General features: G+C 41.1%; 1 protein-coding gene across 5 annotated transcripts in view; it reads right to left on the reverse strand.

Moving 5' to 3' along the window:
- The window catches only part of LOC105473242 (vacuolar protein sorting 13 homolog D), a 284,106-nt gene that overhangs the window by 170,053 nt on the left and 92,717 nt on the right, over positions 1–21,336 (reverse strand). For 3 of the 5 annotated variants that reach the window (XM_071100469.1, XM_071100468.1, XM_071100484.1), the window contains 8 exons: positions 20,218–20,373; positions 18,248–18,458; positions 17,271–17,345; positions 12,575–12,781; positions 10,534–10,623; positions 7,240–7,380; positions 4,794–4,916; positions 2,323–2,397 (listed from right to left, as the gene is read on the reverse strand). In XM_071100469.1, coding sequence (XP_070956570.1) covers positions 2,323–2,397; positions 4,794–4,916; positions 7,240–7,380; positions 10,534–10,623; positions 12,575–12,781; positions 17,271–17,345; positions 18,248–18,458; positions 20,218–20,373 — 1,078 coding nt within the window. The remainder of the gene's footprint in view (positions 1–2,322; positions 2,398–4,793; positions 4,917–7,239; positions 7,381–10,533; positions 10,624–12,574; positions 12,782–17,270; positions 17,346–18,247; positions 18,459–20,217; positions 20,374–21,336) is intronic. The other 2 variants (XM_071100479.1, XM_071100476.1) reach the window with 1 other exon arrangement.

Below are 21,336 nucleotides of genomic sequence, written 5' to 3' on the forward strand. Positions count from 1 at the left end.
GAACACTGTAGCAAAACTGAATTCATCCTATGGGACATCTTCTGCCAACAAAATCGAGAAGACAAACTGCAACATGTCCTGCCTTCTGCATCCTCCAGACTGAGGCTGGGACTGTACCCTAACAGTCGATAATCATCACTGCCTTTTAAAAAGCAATCACTTCCATTTTTCCCTTATCTCTTTTAAAGTTTTGAGAGGTTAGTACTGTAAACAATGCAAACCAAGCAATTTTGGGTCAAGGCAAGTTCTATTTTGATAACCACGATGGTTCAGGGGAGTCTAAGATAGAGTAATCTGCTAAATAAATGAGCAGTCTCCATTGTGTTCCCACAATTTTGTGGTCAGTCATTTAGAGATACCCCAAATACTTCTAAAGATAATCTCCACTAGGAATATGCCCATTTCTCACCCCAATGGCCTTACTTAGCTCCCAAAGTTTGCTTTAAAAAAAAATTAGTGCTCATCAAGTAGAAAATTAAGGAGTAGCTGTAAGGCTGCTGACAAGAGCAGAGGGGGAGTAAAAAATTTAAGAGCTGTCTGCAGGGTAAACGGTATTTATTGTGGCACTTTGAAAGGCACCTCCCTCTTCTATGAGTGCAATGAGAGAGCTGCTTTTATTACAGTAGATAAAGGGCCCCGGAGAAAAAGAAGCCAGATGTGCTTTCATATCCCACTGTGAGCCAGACTGTAAGTTTCCATTTGCAAATTAGATTTAAAAAGAACAGGTGGCAGATGGCTTTGATCAGTTTGTTATACAGAATAAAGTGCTGTGAATCCATACAAATATATTCACAAGTATACTGCTTTGGAGTTAAATAGCATGGGTAGGCACAATGCTTAGGTCTCCAAGCTTCTTGCATTGATTAGACATAACGGCACAGGCTTCAATAACCCATTTCTCTGAGGATAAAAATACACTGCATGCACACAAATCCAAACCCAACATCAGGCAACAAATCTGACATCTCCTGCACCAGGCTCCAAATAAACTATGTACTTGCCTTTGGCACAGCACCAGAGACAAAAGTTCCCAAGTCCATCAAAGAGAACATTATTCCCTAGTGGCCTCAGAAAATCTGCCTCTAGTGACCAAACCCAATTTCTTCATGGGCTGAGAGAGAATCTAAAGCTACCCGAATCCAAGTTCAGCTTCAAACAGCTCCAGCTAAGGAAATTTCTACCCCTTTGGACTTATTTCACACAGTAATTCTGCCATTATAAACAGTGTAGATTGTCATGCTGTGTAAGCAGCTCAGTCCATCAGAAAGGACCTGGTTTGTAAATCCTAAGAAGCAGATTAAAGTACTAGGTTTGCTACTAGCTGGTCAAGTGAATAAAGGCAAATCACCTAATGTCTCTGAACCTCACTGTCCTTATCAGCTAAACAGGAATAATGCTTGGCCAAGCCTGAAAGATTAAGTAACATACAGAAAGCTTAGAAGCAGAAATACATGAATAAATTAAGATTCAGCTCTGGACTTTCTTCGTGAGCCCTCCCTCAAACATCCATCCTGGTAAAATTGTCCAGAAAAAAAAAAAACCCAGGGCAATGTACCCTGAGTATTAACATCCCTGTTCTATATTCCTGTGGCCTCTTTTTATTTAAAAAAATCGTGATGAACAATCTGGAATTTGCCATGTGCACACATAAATCATTCAGATTAAGTTGCACTCCCTAAAACAAAAAAATGAACATCTTGGGACCCCAATTCCTCAATGATTATGGTGTTTTCTACCATATTCACTTACCAGTGAATTTCTCAAGAAACTTTCAAGGGTCAGAGATAGAAATAAAATTTTCTTTTTTACCTTCTAAACACAAAAATTGGCATCCAAAGAAATTAAGGTTTGTGTCTGAGCAATTATTTACTGAGAATTTTTTTTTTTTTTTGCGCTATCCCTATTATCATAGTGCCTGTTTCAGAGCCCCATGCATTCCCATGGGAATCTTCAGCGGGTATTTTATAAACTTAAGACTTGTGACACCACTGCTTGATGGAGCATGGTGTTCCTCCATCCACTTGCTCTTCAATATGAGAAATCACCTCTAATTGACATTGTATTAACATATTTCTGCATCATACACTGTGGAGTTTATTCCATTTCCACCAAAGTTAAGGGAGATGGAAGGGAAACGATGTAAGAATCAGCTAATACAAAGCACCACTGTGTTCATTAGTTGGAAATGTTCTTTCCTATTACTGAAGTACTCATGACACGGAATACCCCCATTCAGCTCCCACTCATTTAAAAAAAAATTCATGTACAAGGCAGTTCTTAAAACAAGAAAATAAAGCAAGCCCTCGCTTGGCTATACTGTACCTCTAGCATAGATCTGGTGCTCTAGGTTAGTCAGACTGGCTGTACTCCTAGTTCTAAGGTAGACAAGGGGGAGGCCTGGTAGACAGGAGAGACAAAGTTAGAGGCTAAGAATAAATACAGTGAAATAAGAAGACTCACTTCCAAACGATAAGCACAAATAGAGAACATTACAAAAATAGCAAGCATCATGCAAGTACAGGGTCATTCCCATCAGTGATTACTAAGAGTTATGGACATACTTGACAAAGCGAACACATTTTTATACTAGTTTTTATTGTGGAGGCTGGATCAAAGTAGCATGCTCCTTTTTTTTTCTTTTTCCTGAATTAGAAGAATATGTATTGAACCTTCTCTTGAACAGAATGACAAGCCTTTTGAAGATTTTTAATTTAAAGGTGTTATGTTCTTAAATGGCATTAAGAAGTTACAAAAATCAATCAGTACAGATTTTAGTGGAGGTTGCTCCATTCCAACTGGTAAAACACAGAAGTAAAATGCCAGTCTCACGGGATCTCAAAAATTCAGGGGAAGAGACAGTATGTGTTCCAAATTTAAACAATCTCTACCAAGGAGTTGTCTCATAGTGTTTATTTAAATTCTAAAATCAAGCATGGAAGTTTTCAGAATATTTGATATTTTCATAAAATGTCCTTGGAATACAAAACTAATAAATTTAATGAAGTGCCACATCACCCAGGTTTCCCAGCAAAATCTCAGCCCTGACTGAACAAAGCCAACAATTTTGTCAAAAGGAGGCTGGTATTTTCTTTCCCCTGATAAAGAAACAGTGAGAAAGCAGCAGGTCCCTTAGGCTAAATTTCATGTTAAGGGCTATGCCCAAGGGTTCATTTTAAGGCTGGTCTGAATAAAAAGCTTAACTTTTGAGGAAATATGACTTACTGTTCTTGAATAAGACCTGAACGTTCGTGATTAGTTCAACAAGGCTGAAACCTACTTGCTTTCAAAATAAATTCCCAACGATCATTTTAGTAGGCCTGCTAAAAGAATACAATCCTGGAAGGTGCTATACTACCATCCAGGAATTTCCAATAAGAAAAGAGGTTTGGAGCTTTACGCATATTCAAGTTATGTCTTATTAAAAAGATATATTACACTTTTATAAGCCTAAGTAATCATAAAAATCTTTAAATAAATAAAAATCAAGCTTTAACTCAGCACCAGCATTTAATATAGATGAGGAAGCTTTTTAACTAAAGAGAGAGAGGGACAAAACTTTTAAAAAGGAAGGAAGAGAGGGAGGCAGGGAGGGAGGAAGGAAAGAAGAAAGAGAGGGACAAGAAAATCTTTCATCAGAATCTTGCAGACTAGGCCTTGCTAGAGTTTTAGACTCTGAAATGAAGATGCCCCTGCATGAATAATGTTTTAGAAACATACTCTCTTGGACATATTACAAAAATTATTTAGAGTCTTCTGGGTAGACTATGTTACATTTTCTTGACACACAAATTGGGAAGGTTGGAGGAGGAGCCAAAATCCAAGCTGACAATATCTGAAAAGCCCTGGCTCCTAAGTAATGACCTTGAGACTCAGAAGCAACAGCCTGGGAAAACAGAGAACAAGCACAGCTGACATTTCTTTGTGTCTCTTTCTAGAAGTACAAGGCAGATAGAAAGTCCACTTATACACCCTGAGGAGAGATGAACCAGTACAATTACTTCATACACTAAGAACACCCATCTTCCCATGACACGTTTGCAGACCAGATGGAATATTTAAGTATTCATGAGCTATGTGAAGTCCAGCCAAGACTCCCCAAAGAAACCACATTCTAAGAGTTGGAGCTGAGTTGAATTTGGATGACAATGGCTTGTGGAACAACTAAGACCATGCAGTTGTCCATCACCATCTCCCCAGCTCCGAGGAAAACAGAGCTGGCGAGCCATTAAATAAGGAAAGAAAGCATCACCAACAGAGAGCAAGCTGACTCCTCTTTCTTCAAGAGGCAGGGCATTCAATTCTTTTATAAACAGCACAGGGCTCCCTTTTTAACAACTTTTTCCACATGGGCTCCTGCTCACCCTCTTTTCAAGACTATGTCCAAACCCTCTCTCTCTAGATTTAGAAGACCATTTTAGATGCTTTTAAAAATCTGGTCCAAAAAATCCAATCAATTAGAAAATCAATGTTGTGCGGAGTAAAACACAAACCACAGCTGATCCTGATGCACTCTCAGGTGCACCAGTTCAGTGCATTATTACCAGGACTGAGGAATTACGTGTTGCAGATCTTTTCTCCCCCGCAAAGGTGGAATTACAGCCCACATTTATAAGTTCAGTAGTTCATGCCAGAAAACTGTCTCCTGCAAAGACTAAAACAGAACTATAGAAGACAGACAGAATTTCCTGTAGGTTTTTCCACGCAGAATGATGGTTCCATGTGAATTTCTCAGTGAAGCATTGCTTTGTAGGTCAAAAATGATTTAGTTAAACATGTGTAGTGAAAACTCTTACTTTGTCCAAAACATGGAGGATCCACCGAAGAGCCCATCCAGTCTTCTGATTTAGTTGACTCTATTTCCTTGTCATCTTTACAGTAATCTGCCATCCACGATTCCTTGGTACTTACATACTGGTCTAGAAAGAATCCCCCAGAGATTTTAAGAGAAGTAAAAAAGATAGAAGGTTCAAGTCAAATAATTTCAATTCCACAAAACAAGCTTTTATTGAGTGTCTCATTACATGCCTGGCCTGCGCTAGATTCTGAGGAAGTCTGTGCCCTGGAGAGCCTCACGCTCCACTGAAAGAGGTTACCATGAACAGGCAACCATCGCCACAAAACTCTCTTCAAACCAATCTATACATTCAATACAATCCCCATCAAAATACCTATAGGGCATTTTGTGGAATTTTAAAAGCTGAATCTAAAATTTATATGGAGGCCGGGCACGGTGGCTCATGCCTGTAATCTCAGCACTTTGGGAGGCTGAGGCGGGCGGATCACTTGAGTCCAGGAGTTTGAGACCAGCCTGGCCCACGTAGCAAAACCCCATCTCTACTAAAAATACAAAAATTATGTGGGCGTGGTGGCATGAGCCTGTAATCCCGGCTACTCAGTAGGCTGAGGCGGGACAATCGCTTGAACCTGGGAGGTGGAGGTTGCAGTGAGCCGAGATCATGCCACTGCACTCCAGAGGCTAAAATTCAGCAGACAATTCTCTACAGATAGTTTTACTTCTGTGAGAGAATTACAATGCAGATAGCAGGTTAACAAAAATAATTACAGTGCAACACACCCGGATGAAGATCTTTTATACTAATTAAGATGTTATACTTTTTGGAAGAAGAATTATTGGTTTCTGGTTTTCAATTACAACACTTGGCTACAGACGTAATATTTATTTAAACACTAAGAGGTCACAGCAACGTTTCTGGGTTTCAGAACAGTATTTGGAATAAGGAATTGAAGGTGAAAAAACAAAACAAATTTTACCACTGACAAGAATGCCTTTTGGAAGATTTTTTGTTTGGCTGGTGTTTTTAGAGACAGGGTCTTGCTCCATCTCCAAGGCTGGAGTACACTGGCACGATCATAGCTCACTGTAACCTTGAACTCCTGTGCTCAAGTGATCCTTCCACCTCAGCCTCCTGAGTAGCTGGGACTACAGATGCACGCCACTATGTCCAGCTAATTGTTTATTTTTGTAGAGACAAGGTCTCACAATGTTGCCCAGGCTGGTCTGGAACTTCTGGCCTCAAGTGAGCCTCCCATCTTGGCTTCCCAAAGACCTGGGATTACAAGCATGAGCCAATGTGCACAGCCAGAAGATATTCTTAAAGAGACATATACTGTGCTCATCAGAAATACCAGTAAGAACCCTTTAGGTAAGTTCTTGTTTACTGCAGCTTTTCAAAAGACGACCACAAACTTTCTCTAACCTTCTAGAGTAAGAGATGTTGTGAGAAACAATGTAGGAGTCAAAACATTACAGTTTAGAGAGATCACAGGGTCAATTTACTATTTTCTAGGTGATATTAATAACCAGGCAAATTAGTAGATGAAATCTGATCATATAAAACAGTGGTTTTAAATTTGGGGGCTGTCAACAAACTTATGGTCTCATTTCACAATACATTCTTTCCATCCTACTCTGACATGCATAAGGAAGTGGATATTCTAAAAGCCTCAATCCAACATACACACCAAAGAAAGTTCACAATTTGCAATAGTGTATGTTATTGCTCAAGGATGAAGCATAGTAATTCCAAAATCAGATCATGGAGATCAATAAATCAAACAATGAATGTGAGTTTTCACAGTGAAGGTATACACTACTCGATTGTATGATTATATTTGCTTTCCTTTTAGATGGCAGAAATACAAGAATAGAGCAGTTCTTATTCACAACATTGAATCCATACACTGAAATGTACATATCATATCAAAGTACATATACATATCAGTACATATCATATCAAAGATACTTTTAGATAACACACCATTAACCTGGCAACCCTTAAGCAAGTCATTTTCAGAGTTAGTTCAAAATGATAATGGGAAACAACAAAGGCAATTTATTCTACTATAAAGATATGGTCAAAATCACACCTTTTAAGAATTATTCCATGAACAGCTTAAGCAAAGTTAATCTAAACTCACTTCCAGGACATTTAATAAACTCTAGTGACCAAGCATTATGAGGAGAAAGTCCAACATGGCCATTTATGTTTCCCAAGTAACCTAAGTTCTTGCTTAACCACTGAGAGCATCCTTATGGGATGCCAACGCTGGAGAAACCGGTTGAGAAACAAGAGGCTATTAGGGTTGATCAGGAAAGCAGTCAGGATGAAGAAGTGATGCCTGGTACAGGCCCAAGTATGTGCTAAACTAGGATTAACAGTCTTCCAGACTCAGAGCTTAGATACAGAAAGGTATCATGAAAGACAACTTTCTACTCACCAATTAGCACAGAAGTGATATTGATATCCAAACGAGGTTTGGCCTTGGCTTCTAGCTTCAGTCGAGGAGGATGAAGACGACTAGCTGCCTGCTGTTGCCAGGATACAGAGCAAGGCCAAGGCTCAATAAATGGCTCCCAGCCTAAAAGAACACAGGAAATAAGACATCTGTTCAGCAGATATCAAGAGTTTACAGGGGAACACTGCTCGCAAATGTTCAGCAAGGACAAACTGGAGCTTAATAGCTTTCTACTTCCAATTCAATTCCACAACAAAAGCACCAACCACCTTCAGCTACAGGTCACCCTACAGATGTCTGCATTGTTCAGAGGACACAAGTGGAAGGGCATATATGTACTCCCACAATGGTCTTCCAGAGGTGGCAGGAAGGAGGGCAGGCAGCCTATGTGCCCTCTTCCACTAAAGAACAGGCAGGATGTGTTGAGACACTCAAGACGGAAAAAGGAGTCTCAGACCAAGATTGGAAAAATAATAAAGTGTCTTAAATAGCTACTAAATTTGATTCTCCTGGTTACAGGACCAATACATTGGTTGAATAAACAGGTACGTACAAAGGCTCATTAACTTTTTCTTTTTCTTAAAATATGCATAAAGACTATATAAACAACATATAAAATAATACCACAAACACTCATCTACTCACTCTCCAACTTAGGAAATAGAAAATTAAAGTCCCCAAGGGCCATTCCCTACCATCTCATTCCCCTCCTTCCTACCAACCCTCTCCCACCCAACTCCAGGTGACCATTCACTTGAATTTTTAGTTAATCATTTTCTTGCTCTTCTTTACAATTTTACCAAGCATATATACCTTTCTTAAGAATCTATTAGACTGTCCTGTTTGTGATCTTTACATAAACTGAATCCCCATGTACATTCTTTTTCAAGTTTCTATTCTGGCTCACCAATACATCTTTGAGCATACTGTTGAGCTACTGCTACATCACGTTGATGCAGGTCACCATGGTACACTGTTTTCACTACTGAATATTAACATGCATTATAATGAATATACAATTTATTTATCCATTCTACTTCTGAAAGACATTCACTTGATTGCAGTTTTATTGCTATTGGAATACTACTACAAGCAGCCTTATATACATCTGTAGTTCACACAGGCAAGACAGTCTCCACGGTACAGAGCTAGAAGCAACACATTGCTGGGTTGTTGAGTATGCTTACACTCAAATTTACCAGGGCATGCCAAACTGTTTTACAAAGTAGTAGTATTAATGTATAGTTCTAATAGCAGGGACTATGGCTTATATCTTCCAATAATTAGTAGTCTCCCACTTAATTTTTGCTAATTTCTTGGGTGTGAAAAATGGTACATCACTGTGACTTAAAAGACTCAACTTTTCAAAGCCAGTTAACTTTTAGCAGATCTTTAAATAGACTCACACAATCAGCCATTGAACAAATCCAAACCAGTATGTAACACACAGTAGGTATATTAGTCTCCTTACACCATTTGACATTTAATGACCTGAATGTATTCATACAACTTTAAAAGTAAGCAATATTTGTCCGAAGAAAACAAATCATTCTCAGAAAAATAGCTCCCACATGCAAGAGTTTCTCTCAGAAAGACTTGGGCCATTATTCTAAAGTGAAACATTTTGAACAATGAAGAAATAAGGGTGTTAGCATTAAGTGAATCTGTTACAAAGGGAAAATGTTAACTAACATAAAATTAAATGTGATAAATACTCGAGAACACTCAGCAGCAGCACAACAAATCAAGGCTTTATTTCTTTTTTTTTTTTTTTTTTTTTGGCAGAGTCTCGCTCTGTGGCCCAGGCTGGAGTGCAGTGGCCGGATCTCAGCTCACTGCAAGCTCCGCCTCCCGGGTTCACGCCATTCTCCTGCCTCAGCCTCCCGAGTAGCTGGGACTACAGGCGCCCGCTACCTCGCCCGGCTAGATTTTTGTATTTTTTAGTAGAGACGGGGTTTCACTGTGTTAGCCAGGATGGTCTTGATCTCCTGACCTCGTGATCCGCCCGTCTCGGCCTCCCAAAGTGCTGGGATTACAGGCTTGAGCCACCGCGCCCGGCCTAAGGCCTTATTTCTTATTGAAATCAAAGGGAGCAGGCAGTCGGAGGTTTATACCTTGGACTGCCCAGCTCTACTCTGCTTACTCTGTCCATGCCTACTACCAATTCCGATGAGAGCTTCTTTCAGCTTTCTTAAGGCAAAAAAGTTTACTGCTCAAACCACTTGGCCCTAATATATTATGGCTTCTGAATTTCAACCTGTATAGGCTCTTACCTTGGTCTTTCAAATGGAAGGAAAGAAACCTGAAAATGCTTGCGGTATTATTGAGGTTTATGTCTCCCAAAAAACAGCCTGCTCTGATCAACAGTGGTTTGTTTGTTTTTGTTTTTTTTTAAAGAGTAGGTAGGGCAGAATATACAGTGTCATCGACTCAGTAGATTCAAATAAAACAAACGAACCCAGTGGGGAGTGAGGGGACTTGAGGTTTAAAACGCTTGGCTGGGCGTAGAGGCTCACGCCTGTAATCCCAGCACTTTGGGAGGCTGAGGCAGGTGGAACACCTGAGGTCAGGAGTTCGAGACTAGCCTGGCCAACCTGGTGAAACCCCGTCTCTACTAAAAATACAAAAAATTAGCTGGGCATGGTGGCAGGCGCCTGTAATCCCAGCTACTTGGGAGGCTGAGGCAGGAGAATCACTTGAACTCGTGAGGCAGAGGTTGCAGTGAGCCAAGATCACACCATTGCACTGCAGCCTGGGTGACAGAGTGAGACTCCACCTCAAAAAAAAAAAAAAAAAAAAAAAAAAATTTGTGGGCATAAATCTCCCTTGAAATTTAGCTACTCTCAGGGCCAAATAAATGATCCTTCACTATTGAGCAATGGCATATTCTAGAATAAGCCAAACTGCAGGATCAAAAAGAATTAGCTATAAAAACATCTTTTTTTTTAAATTTTTTTTTGAGACAGAGTCTTGCTCTGTCATGCAGGCTGGAGAGCAGTGGCGCGATCTCAACTCACTGCAACCTCCACCTCCCGAGTTCAAGTGATTCCCCCGCCTCAGCCAAAAATATCTTTTTAGTTGCAACAGATCAGATATGTTTTTAGCACAACAGAAAATCTTTATTTTCTGTGTTTATGCAGTCTATTTGCTTTTCATCTTTCCCTGTCCCACCCCACTCCTGCCCTTTCCTTCATGTAAAATTTATGTAGCAATAGGTCCAGGCAAACGTTTAAATTTGTTTTTTAAATCCCATGATAACATATGTTTTATACTGACCTGAAAGAGCACGGTTATAATAATCTCCAGAAAGAGTGAAGTGGGCATAGCCTTCAGGGCTAGTTCTTACACGCTGAAGAAAATTCAGACCTGCAATGAAAGCAAACCTTACTGCAGCGGCAGGGCAGGAGCAACCAAAACTGCCTTTTGCAGATAAATGATATTGAAGAAATGTTAGAGCTAATACTTGCGAAGGAGAGCACACAACATTCTGATATTTTGTTCATCATGTATTTTTTTGCATCAAGTTTTAAAAACATGGCACTGAAATATTATTTACCTCCATGGCTGAGTTTTTTGGCACCCTCTTAAACTCTGTGCCTGAGGCGAGTGCCTCACTTGCCTTCCCACAGTGCCAGTCCTGGCACCCAGGCATACCCAAAGCCTGTGGGAACATAAAAAATATATTTCTGGCCAGGTACAGTGGCTCACGCCTGTAATCACAGCACTTTGGGAGGCCAAGGTGGGCGGATCATGAGGTCAGGAGATTGAGACCATCCCGGCCAACATGGTGAAACCCCATCTCTACTACAAATACAAAAATTGGCCGGGCGTGGTAGCAGGGGCCTGTAATCCCAGGTATTTGGGAGGCTGAGGCAGGAGAATTGCTTGAACCCGGGAGGCGGAGGTTGCAGTGAGCCAAGATAGCACCACTGCACTCCAGCCTGGCAACAAAACGAGACTCTGTCTCAAAAAAAAAAAAAAAAAAAAAAAAGATATTTCTACCTGAATAATGGGAAGACTGATTAGAGAAGTCATGCTCTGATAAATATTAGCTCAAAATTGTAAGATTGCCATAGAAAAATAAGAAATCAACTAATTAGTCTCTGCAGAAAAGATATTCATGGAAACAGTCAAAATTCCAGTTGTTACTTTTAACCAAGCAGCCCTGGTGGTGCCTTAGAAGCACAGGGAAAGGGCAAGCTCTGTAATGTGCAAGAGGCCAGATTCAAGCCCCAGAAGCAAACTTTACTTGAAGGAAGAAGAGGCTGGCAAGATCGAAACAATGGAAAGTTACTCAACAGAGCAGTGACATTTTCATTTACTCTCCTCAAAACCTCAACCTCGCAGGGCGCGGTGGCTCATGCCTGTAATCCCAGTACTTTGGGAGGCTGAGGCGGGCAGATCACCTGAGATCAGGAGTTCGAGACCAGCCTGACCAACATGGAGAAACCCTGTCTCTACTAAAAATACAAAATTAGTCGGGCGTGGTGGCGCATGCCTGTAATCCCAGCTACTTGGGGGGCTGAAGCTGAAGAATCTCTTGAACCCAGGAGGCAGAGGTTGTGGTGAGCCAGTTGCACCACCGCACTCCAGCCTGGGCAACAAGAACGAAACTCCGCCTCAAGAAAAGAGCTCAACCTCACACTGCTTGCAGTGATGTGCTTAAGGATAAAGTACTCCCACCAGAAGTGGTGGTGAACCACTGCAATCCTAGCCACTCGGGAAGCAGGAGAACTGCTTGAGCCCCCGAGTTTGAGACCAACCTTAGGCAACAAAGAAAGACTTCACCTTTGGGGGGGGAAAAAAAAAAAAAGGACAGAGTACTCCTACTTTGGTCCCCGCTCTAGCAAAGGACAGCTCACATATAAATAGTGTTTTATCCCTCACACGGCCCGGTGGTGGAGATTCAGAAGTGCACTTTCTAGTAAGATTCTTGTTTTTGATTTTCAAGAGATAATACAACAGAACCATTATTTTCTGAGCTTATCTGTTAAATGCCTAGCAGTATTCACTATCTTTAGATACATAAAAAGATAAGAAAAATGAAGAGATCAGGAATTATTTAGCTAGAGATGTTAATACAATGGAAATTTTATCAAAGACCATTCCTATTCCCAAGCTATAGGCTGAAGGTCACATATGGCAAATAAAAGTTGCTTTAAAATATACATAATGAAAAACATATGTAAAACTATTATCTAAATTTCACCCAAATGACTAAGTAGAGTATGAATAACATTAAAAAAAAAAGGCCCCAAATAATTCAGCAATGACTGAAAATATTCAAGATGAATCTGAAAAACAGGACGACACTCACGGGAAAAGGTGAGTTCAGCGAGAGGAACATCACAATCCATGCAGTCATCGATGAAACAGATGCACACACTCTCAGCTTTGATCTCCACGCCAGAGATCAATGGCGCTGCCACAGCCCCTGGGCCATCTCGGCTGGTGGAGGCCAAGGAAAGAGACTTCAGAGGTTCCGCATTCTTAAACAACCAACTTGCTGCCTTTTTCAATTGGCCTTCAAAGAAATTAAGAAGTGATCAGTTCTACCAGCTTCCACAGCTACCCTGGCCACTCACAGAGGAAACAGAGAAATAAAATTCTCTAGAGACCTACTGGGAAGCCAGGAGAGCCTTCATCCCAGAAGTATTCTTGGACTTAATAAAAAAGGAGGGTGGGGGGGTAGAGGTGGGGGGTGGGAAGGAATCCCAGCATAATAGTAATCCTGCTTTTAAGCAAACACTTCGTTGCACACCTTCCACTCAAATTTACCACACCTTTCATGATCTGGCCCAAAATGCCTCCAGGAAGCCATCCCTCTCTACCATGCCATCTGTTGAAGGAGAGGAGAGAAGAGGACAGGAGAGGATCCAGACACGGTGCCACTTGGTACCTAAGTACTTAATCTTCACTATGTAGTTTTGCAAATATATTGATGTACTGCTTTGTAATTGTTCTCAAATATCTTACTTTGTGTATACTGTGCCTTCTCAACCAAACGCAAATGCCTTGAGAACACAGAGCAATGCGAGAACTGCATGTGTGTAATATGTAACCATTACTAATCACCTCTTGAATACAACCAGATTGCTGAAGTCTCCCTCCTCCCAAAAAAGAAAAGAGAAGTAATGCCACCCCATACTTGTAAGTCACCAGAGGCCAGTACCAGGGACAGTGTAAGTAGCTGAGGGCATGGGCTCCAAAGCAAGATGGCCCGGCTTCAGGTCCTGTTCCGCCCTTACCAGCTGCTGGCTCTTGGGCAAGTTATTTGATCTCTTTGTGCCCTACAACACCCACTTAAAAGGACTGACAGGAAGAGGGAAGAATGAGTACATGGAAAGTTCTCAGAGTGAAGCCTGGCATGTAATAAACATTATCTGCTATTATCTACATTACAGATAAACATTAGTTGCTATTATCATATTCATTACTGATGGAATTAAGTTTTATCTACTAAAGAAATAAAAATTACCGGTCAGGTGCAGTGGCTCATGACTGTAATCCCAGCACTTTGGGAGGCCGAGGTGGACGGAACATGAGGTCAGGAGATCGAGACCATCCTGGCCAACATGGTGAAATCCTGTCTCTACTAAAAATAACAAAAATTATCTGGGCATGGTGGCACGTGCCTGTAATGCCAGCTACTCAGGAGAGTAGCTGAGGCAGGAGAATCGCTTGAACCCGGGAGGCAGAGGTTGCAGTGAGCCAAGATTGTGCCACTGCACCCCAGGCTGGCAACAGAGCGAGACTCCATCTCAAAAAAAAAAAAAAGAAAAGGAATAAAAATTACCAAAGAGAGGCTGGGCATGGTGGCTCACGCCTGTAATCCCAGCACCTTGGGAGGCCAAGGCGGGCAGATCACCTGAGGTCAGGAGTTCGAGACCAGCCTGGCTAACATGGTGAAACCCCGTTTCTAATAAAAATACAAAAAACTAGCCGGGCGTGGTGGCATGTGGCCGTAATCTCAGCTACTCGGGAGGCTGAGACAGGAGAATCGCTCACACCCAGGAGGCGGAGGCTGCAGGGAGCCAAGATTGCACCATTGTACTCCAGCTTGGGCAACAAGAGCGAAACTATGCCTCAAAAAAAAAAAATAATAATAATAACAAAAAAGAGGCCAAGCACAGTGGCTAATGCCTATAATCCCAATGCTTTGGGAGGTTTAGGTGAGAAGATAACTTTAGGTCAGAAATTTGAGACCAGCCTGGGCAACATAGCAAGATCCCATCTCTACAAAAAAAATCTAAAAATTAGCTAGTTATGGTAGCACATCCTGTAGTCCCAGCTACTCAGGAGACTTAGGTGGAAGGATCATTTGAGCCTAGGAGTTTGAAGCTAGAGTGAGCCATGATCATCACGCCACCACTACACTCCAGCCTGGGCAACAGAGCAAAACCCTGTATCTAAAATTAAAATTAAAAAAAAAAAAATTCCAAAAGGTTCTCAGAACTTTAATAAAAAAATCAAAAAAAAAAAAAAAAAGGTGCTCCAATTGTTAAAGAAAGAGTAAAAAGCACAGGAAAAGTAAACATTAAGGGGTATAAAATTAATTAAACCAAAAACTAATGATGACTGAGTAAAACAAAACCATGGAACACATGAGAACTAGGTCTACCTTCATTTTTTTCAGAATCTAAAAGGTAAGCTAATGTAAAAGAGTATGTCATGAAACAAGCCTTTTCACAAATAGATTGGCTGGAATTTAACCCAGATACAATTTTTTTTAGAAAAAGATTTGTCAACTCAAGAGCCCCAAGAAAATTTTAAAAAATTAAAATTGAAAAATAAAAAAGAAAGAAGTCAAGTAAAGAGCCTGAAAAAATATATCTATACCTTTTGGTCCGGTATTTAAAATATAGATCTCTCTACCAAGGATACATTAAAAGGCACAGACAAAAGTTCACACCAAAAAATGTTTACTATATATAAGTGTGTATAATATTGAATGAATAACAAGTGAAGAACGATTAAGTAAATTATACTACATCCTTAGAGTCAATGTAAAAAGATCACTGTTGATAAATAATTTCAATGACATGGGAAGATGCTGTTGATATATTAAGTATATCATAACAAAATTACAATCATAATTCAATAAAATATTTTTAAAAGACTATAAAATTGTATTAGCAACAGAATCTATCAGTACATTAAAAATTTAATGTGTGCATGTGTGTGTGTTGGATATACTGTCCACAGTAGGTAGAGAAGTAGAAAGAGGCCGGGTGCAGTGGCTCACGCCTATAATCCCAACACTTTGGGAGGCCGAGGCGGGCGGATCACAAGGTCAGGAGTTTGAGACCAGCCTGTTCAAAAAAGTGAAACCCCGTCTCTACTGAAAATACAAAAATTAGCTGGGCGTGATGGCAGGCGCCTGTAATCCCAGTTACTTGGAAGACAGAGGTAGGAGTATCACTTGAACCTGGGAGGCAGAGGTTGCAGTGAGCCGAGATGGCGCCACCATACTCCAGCCTGGGCAACAGAGCGAGAGTCTGTCTCAAAAAAAAAAAAAAAAAAAAAGAGAAGTAGAAAGAGAGAAAGTACACACAAGTGTAAAGACTGGAAAGGAGGCTGAGGCAGGAAGATTGCTTGAGCCCAGGAGCCGGAGGCTGCAGTGAGCTATGATTACAGTATAGCTATGATTGCATTCCAGCCTGGGCAACACAGTGAGACCTTGTCTCTTAAAAAAAGGGAGAAAAAAGATGGAAGGAAATGCAGCCTGTGCTGTATTTCTCTTTTTGAAGAGAAAGGGAAACATAGAGATAGAGAGCAAGTGAGATGGAGTAGAAAGAACACAGATTTAGGAGGCAGGTAGACCTGGCTTTAAGCCCATCATAGGGGACTAAAATGTGACCTCAAACAAGTTTACTTAAGCAGTTCCAGTCTGAGCTGGTTTCCTCATCTCAAGTGGGAATAATAATGTCTGCCTCCAAGGGCTATGAAGAGGATGCAACAAGACAACACAAAGATAGGCATACAGGACCTCAATAAATGGTCATAATTATCAGTATCACCACCATTAGTATGACCACTAGTAACAGTGGCTAACATTTATAGAGCACTTACTATGTGCTAGCACTTTCTTAGTGCTTTGCATATAGTAATTTACTTACATCAAATCTCTGAGGGAGGCAGCCTCTTATCTTCTTTCCACAGATAAGGAAGCACTGGTTCACAGAGGTCAAAGCCACTTCCCGAAGTCATTAATAAGTAGTGGCAGAGAGTAAGGATCTGAACCCAGTCAGTCAGCTCCAGAGCCCTTTATTTTTTTGAGACAGTCTCACTCTGTTGCCTAGGCTGTAGTGCAGGGGCATGATCTTGGCTCACTGTAACCTTCGCCTCCCCGGTTCAAGCGATTCTCCTGCCTCAGCCTCCTGAGTAGCTGGGACTACAGGTGTGCACCACCATGCGCAGCTAATTTCTTTTTTTTTTTGTACTTTTGGTAGAGACGGGATTTCACCATATTGGCCAGACTGGTTTCAAACTCCTGACCTCAGGCGATCCGTCTGCCTCTGCCTCCCAGAGTGTTGGGATTATAGGCATGAGCCACTGCATCCGGCCTCAGAGCCCAAATTCTTATCCACTATAAAAGACTGCTGCCTGTCATCCCAGCACTTTGGCAGGCCAAGGTGGGCGGATCACTTGAGGTCAGAAGTTCGAGACTAGTCTGGCTAACATGGTGAAACCCCCATCTATACTAAAAATACAAAAATTACCTAGGTGTGGTGGTGCATGCCTATAACCCCAGGTCCTCAGGAGGCTGAGGCAGGAGAATGGCTTGAACTGGGTAGGCAGAGGCTGCAGTGAGCTGAGATGGCGCCACTGCACTCCAGCCTGGACGACGTCATTATTACTGACCTAAGATGATATGCAGTCCAGAGAAAACACATAAAGGGTCCTCCAAACACACTCAGCTCTCTAAGTCGCCTTGTGGCAGCAAGAGAGGAAATGGGAAGGAAGCATATCATCAAGATAAACAATGGGTAACAGAATCCTGTTCAAATTACCTTGACACACCAAAAGAGCTTTGCGACAATCATCCATGCTGAATCCCAGCTCCTGCAGCCTAGCCAGCTGTAACTCTAGGAAATAAATAGCATATAATTTTCATAAATAATTTTATGTAAATTAATCTACAAACTAATTTTAGAAAAAAAGAAAAGAAATTCAAAAACCTGTGACTAAAACATTTCATTTCGCTAAGCAAAACTGGACTCCTAATTGGAGAGTTCAATCAAGTGTACCCTGAAATCTTTGAGTCTTTTCCTCATATTGACTGTGTTTTTAAAGTGATGTCCTTGCCAGGAATTGGGGGGAAAGGTCTATTTCCCATCTGGCCCCTACATTTTCCCCTGTAAACAGCTTAAAATTAGGGGTGGGCACAGTGGTTCACACCTGTAATCCCAACACTTTGGGAGGCTAAGGTAGGGGGACTACTTGAGATCAGGAACTCAAGACCAGCCTGGGAAAAATAGCAAGACCCCGTCTCTACAAAAAAATATTAAAAATTAGTGAGGCATGGTGGCACACACCTGTAGTCCCTCCCAGCTACTCAGGAGGCTGAGGAGGGAAGATAGCTTGGGCCCAGGAGTTTGAGGCTGCAATGAGCTATGATCACACCACTGCTCTCCAACCTGGGTGACAGAGCAAGACCCTGTCTCAAAATAAACCAATAAATTAATAATAAAAGTTTAAAAATAAAACTTAGTGTTACTCATATAACTTCAGAGGAGAACTCTCAAAGCTTAAAACTCAACTTTGGCATTATCCAGGAAAGAGGAAAAATAGTGGAGTAGTTGGTTAGGGATGTTTTGTTGGTTTTTAAATTTTAAAAAATGAGAGAGTCATACTTAGGACTTACAGTTATACTTAATGACATACAATTAAATTATGAACAATTTAATTGTGCAAAAGAAAATTTTAAGAGTCAAAAAGAAGAAGTGTAATGAGCAAGACTGAGTGGGTTTTATAGTTAAACACCTACCCAAGACAGGATCTAACGTGTGTCTTGTCCCTTCTCTGATTTCCTCTCCAACGCGAGATGCACCTGGAAGGTAACTTTCAACAGAGTCTGACGCCAGGGCCACTGAGTCTGGCACTGCAGCATTAGCTTGCTCTGGGATGGATTTTGCAATGGCAAGAAACAGCTGAACATCATTATAGGAAAGTCTGATATCCAGGGCTTGTAACTGAATCTAACAAAATGTAAAAAAGGTAGCAATTTTTTAAAGCTGCAGTGGTTTTGCATCCATATCACTTACAGATGTAATTCCTATTTCAAGTTCTAAAAGTCCAACAGATACTGCACCAAATTTCTCATTTAAAAGATTGCAAAGATCTTGAAATTAAGCACTAATAACCATAAGGTAATATGTCTCAACTATGAGGTCAAATGGTCACAAAACTGCACCACGTAAAAAATACTAAGCTAGGATAATTACTAGAGCAATTAGTATTTCAGCAGGATGATTTTCATACAAGTGTATTAATCATTAAAGCAGAGGACCAAAGATGGCTCTGGGGGAGAAAGGAGCACCTATCAGCAACATTTCTTAATCCCTTTTGCATGGATCTATTTAATTTTTTAAATCTCTCAAACAAAATGACCAACCAACAAAATTTATCTCTTCTTTATTCAAACATAGCTTAAATGAGTCAAGTTTGCCACTACTTCCTGAAATCCAGTCTTACTGAGAAATGAACAGTACAGCTACCTCTGGTACAGGCAGTGCAGACACCAAAACCAGACTAGTGCACAAATGAGCACTCTGGATGGCTGTCTCAATGTCTGAAAATGGTGTTTTATTAACTAATTTTTTTTTTTTCCGGGAGGAAAAAAAAAGTCCGGCCGGGCATGGTGGCTCACGCCTGTAATCCCAGCACTTTGGGAGGCCAAGGTGGGCAATTCTGAGGTCAGGAGATCGAGACCATCCTGGCTAACAAGGTGAAACTCCGTCTCTACTAAAAATACAAAAAATTAGTCAGGCATGGTGGCGGGCACCTGTAGTCCCAGCTACTTGGGAGGCTGAGGCAGGAGAATGGCGTGAACCCAGGAGGTGGAGCTTGCAGTGAGCCGAGATTGCACCACTGCACTACAGCCTGGGTGACACAGCAAGGCTCCATCTCAAAAAACTAAATAAATAAATACATAAATATCAGAATGGCTTTTCTTTTTTAACCTCCTATGGTTCAAATGGATTGATTAATTATCTCCATTCAACCAAGGAAATCAAATGCCCAATTCTCAAGCCTGCCTTCCCTTGCTTCACCTTGAATCCTCCTTACTTCCCTACATAGTTCTTTGCTCTAGTTAGACCGTCTGCTTCCACTCAATTTAGGTTATTCATTTGGAATGCTCTCCCTCCTCCTCTCTGATTATCTACATCCTACCCTTCCTCCCAAATCCACCTTACGTGGAGTCTCACTCAAGATTCCTACCTATGCTGAGTTCTGCTTTCTATAAGCTTCTATATTCTACAAGACAACTCAGGACTTTCATCCTCCCCAAGACTGTAGGATCTTCTAGGACAGAAACAATGTCATATTTATTCTGTATGTGCTAAAATAACTAAGAGGTTGTTGGGGCCAGGTGCGGTGGCTCACACCTGTAATCCCAGCACTTTGGGAGGCCGACACGGGCAGATCACGAGGACAGGAGATAGAGACCATCCTGGCTAACACGGTGAAACCCCGTCTCTACTAAAAATACAAAAAATTAGCCAGGCGTGGTGGCGGGTGCCTGTAGTCCCAGTTACTCGGGAGGCTGAGGCAGGAGAATGGCGTGAACCTGCAGTGAGCTGAGATTGCGCCACTGCACTCCAGCCCGGGCGACAGAGCGACACTCCATCTCAAAAAAAAAAAAAAGAGGTTGTTGGGCTCAGAGTAAGTAAGTACGCCTGCATAGGAAACTGTTTGAGAGCGTATCAACATATTACACAGATTTTGCATCATTACCTCCAGGACAGGTGGGAAATCTTCACTATTGAATGCATCCATCAATCCTGAACTATTTTGATAAGAAGAATTCCCCACCAACTCCACTTGAATTTGTACGGGATCCACAATTGAAAGAGCTGTATCTTGCTCATTCCCCAGTCGGCATGAAAACACCTAGAGAATGAAATGCAATATGGCGAGAATTAATGTCTGATTGAGGAAGGGTCCAACTATCAGCACAAAGAGGCTAACTCAGAAGCCGTCGGCCATGTGTTATCCCAAGACCTGTAACAACTGCTGAAATAAATACTGTGAAGAGTGAGGCCCCCCACCGCTGCCGAGAGCACAGGCAGTGGTTCACCCAGAGGAAAAGGCAGTTTAGCAATACATCCCAAAAGCCTTACGAATCTCACACCCTTTGATCCAATAATCCTACTTCTCTCTAGGAACTAGCAAAAAAAAAAAAAAAAAAGATTCACTAAACCATTATTTAATAGTTAAAAAAAATTAAGAGCAGCCAAGGTTATATCATATCTACTCAATGGAGTATTTGCAGCCATTTAAAAAATGACAAAAAAGACCACACAGATTGTAAGAAGACAGTTACAACACAGACTGTGTGAAAATACAACCCAAAATAATGTTACTCCCCGACTTGAAGGAAAGAAACACACCAAAATGTCCACAGAAATCATATACGATTTTTGATAGGTTATTTCCCCTCCCCATGATATTTTCATAATTAAAAATAAATACATTATTAAAGCTGGGTGATAGGTACATATGGAGTTCATTATATTATTCTGTTTACTTTGTATATATTTGAAATGTTCTATAATAAAAGGTTAAAAAATAAATACATTCATTGGGAGAGAGAAAGAAGGGAGAGAGGGAGAAAGGACTCCAATTCTAGGACCAAATTATTTTGCATGCTCAGGAAGAGCGCAGAGGAAAGAAAACAGCCATCACTTGGGTCCTTCTTACCCCTTCACCCCCTCCACCACCTTTCTGGGGCACACCCTAGTGCTGTTGAAAAACATGTGACACCAAGGTCCTTTGCCATATTCAAAATTCAAAATTCATAAGCTATAAATTCTCCCCCAATGATTTATCAAGCTGGTCTTAAAATTCAGACCC

Source organism: Macaca nemestrina, chromosome 1, assembly GCF_043159975.1.
Source record: "Macaca nemestrina isolate mMacNem1 chromosome 1, mMacNem.hap1, whole genome shotgun sequence".
NCBI classification, from domain to species: Eukaryota; Metazoa; Chordata; class Mammalia; order Primates; family Cercopithecidae; genus Macaca; species Macaca nemestrina.